Source organism: Malurus melanocephalus, unplaced genomic scaffold (assembly GCF_030028575.1).
Source record: "Malurus melanocephalus ecotype Western Australia unplaced genomic scaffold, MMel_1.1 scaffold_1868, whole genome shotgun sequence".
Classification (NCBI taxonomy): domain Eukaryota; kingdom Metazoa; phylum Chordata; class Aves; order Passeriformes; family Maluridae; genus Malurus; species Malurus melanocephalus.
Window position 1 is genome coordinate 1 of NW_026625100.1, and position 1,464 is coordinate 1,464.

General features: G+C 69.6%; 1 protein-coding gene across 1 annotated transcript in view; it reads right to left on the reverse strand.

Annotated features, from left to right (window-relative positions):
- Positions 1-6: 6 nt before the first annotated feature.
- LOC130587408 (tyrosine-protein kinase JAK3-like) overlaps positions 7-1,464 on the reverse strand; it is a 14,713-nt gene continuing 13,255 nt past the window's right edge. The window contains exons 11-14 of the mRNA XM_057388381.1: positions 1,114-1,457; positions 514-631; positions 316-426; positions 7-228 (exon numbers count right to left, since the gene is read on the reverse strand). Of these exons, the coding sequence (XP_057244364.1) occupies positions 112-228; positions 316-426; positions 514-631; positions 1,114-1,457 (690 nt within the window). The 3' untranslated portion in view covers positions 7-111. The remainder of the gene's footprint in view (positions 229-315; positions 427-513; positions 632-1,113; positions 1,458-1,464) is intronic.

Consider the following 1,464-nt stretch of genomic DNA (forward strand, 5'->3'; position numbering starts at 1 on the left):
GTGCTGTGGGAAATGGGGCTGGGGGTCTCCTGCCCCACACTGTACCCCTCAAAGCACAAGGAAGCGCCACCGTGGCCATTTGGGGACACATTGGAGTGTCCCAACGCGGGGCTACCCCCGGGCTTTGCTCCGCCCATCCCGCAGCGCCTCGATTTTGGGGGACAGCTCCCCAAAAGTGGGTCTGGCAGCGGGGGTGAAAGCCCAGCAGCTCATCATCAGCGCGTACACCTGGCGACAAGGGACACGGCGAGGCCATCAGCCGAGAGGGGGGTGACACTCGGGGACACCCCGCCAGCCCCGGAGCGGCGGTGTCACCTCGGCCGGGCAGCCGGAGGGCGCCGGGAGCCGCCGGTTGTCCTTGAGGAGCTCCAGAAGGTGGCAGATGATCTGCGCCGGTTTGCCCGTGCCCATCATCCGCAGGAATTCCTGCGGGCACGGCCGGCGGTGAGCGCGGGGATGGTCCCCGGGTGGGGCTGGACACCCAAAATTAAATTCCCGAGGGGTAAATCCCACCTCCGAGGGGCTCCGGCTCTTGGAGCTGTAGGTGAAGAGCTCGTAGAGCAGCACGCCGAAGCTCCAGGCGTCCGAGGCGTAGGAGAAGATGTTGTCAGCCAGCGATTCCGGCGCGTACCTGACCGGGGATGGGGATGATGAGCCCCGCATCCCGCGGGGACCCCAAATCCCGCATCCCGCGGCGATCCCAGCCCGACCCCGCATCCCGTGGTGATCCCGAGCCCCGCATCCCGCGGGGACCCCAAACCCGCATCCCGCGGCGATCCCGAGCCCGCGGCGATCCCAAGCCCCGCATCCCAAGCCGATCCCGGCCCCGCATCCCGCGGTGACCCCGAACTCCGCATCCCGCGGCGATCCCATCCCGGTCCCACATGCCGCGGCAATCCCGAGCCGGTCCCGAGCCCCGAATCCCGCGGAGACCCTAAACCCCACATCCCGCGGCGATCCCGAGCCCCGCATCCCGCGGCAATCCCGGTCCCGCATCCCGCGGCAATCCCGAGCCGATCCCGGCCCCGCATCCCGCGGCGATTTCGGTCCCGCGGCGATCCCGAGCCCCGAATCCCGCGGAGACCCCGAGCCCCCTCCGCGCCCCCCCCTCACCAAAACACGGGGCTCTGGCCGGGCTCCCGCACCACGTAGTAATCCTTGTCGTGCGGGAGCAGCTTGGCCAGCCCGAAGTCGCCGATCTTGACGTGGCTGTCGCTCTCCACCAGGATGTTGCGGCTGGCCAGGTCCCGGTGCACGCAGCGCCGCGACCCCAGGTACTCCATGCCCTGCGGGAGGCGGCGGCTCCAGGGAGGGGAGGGGACACCGGAGGGGACATCGGAGGGGACATCGGAGTGACCCCAGGGATGGACAATGCCCTGGGGGGGGGAACATCCCGGCTGGATCCCAACCCGCCGGTCAGTGTGGGATTTATCCGGCCGGGATGAGGCTGCTGGAATGGGCAGG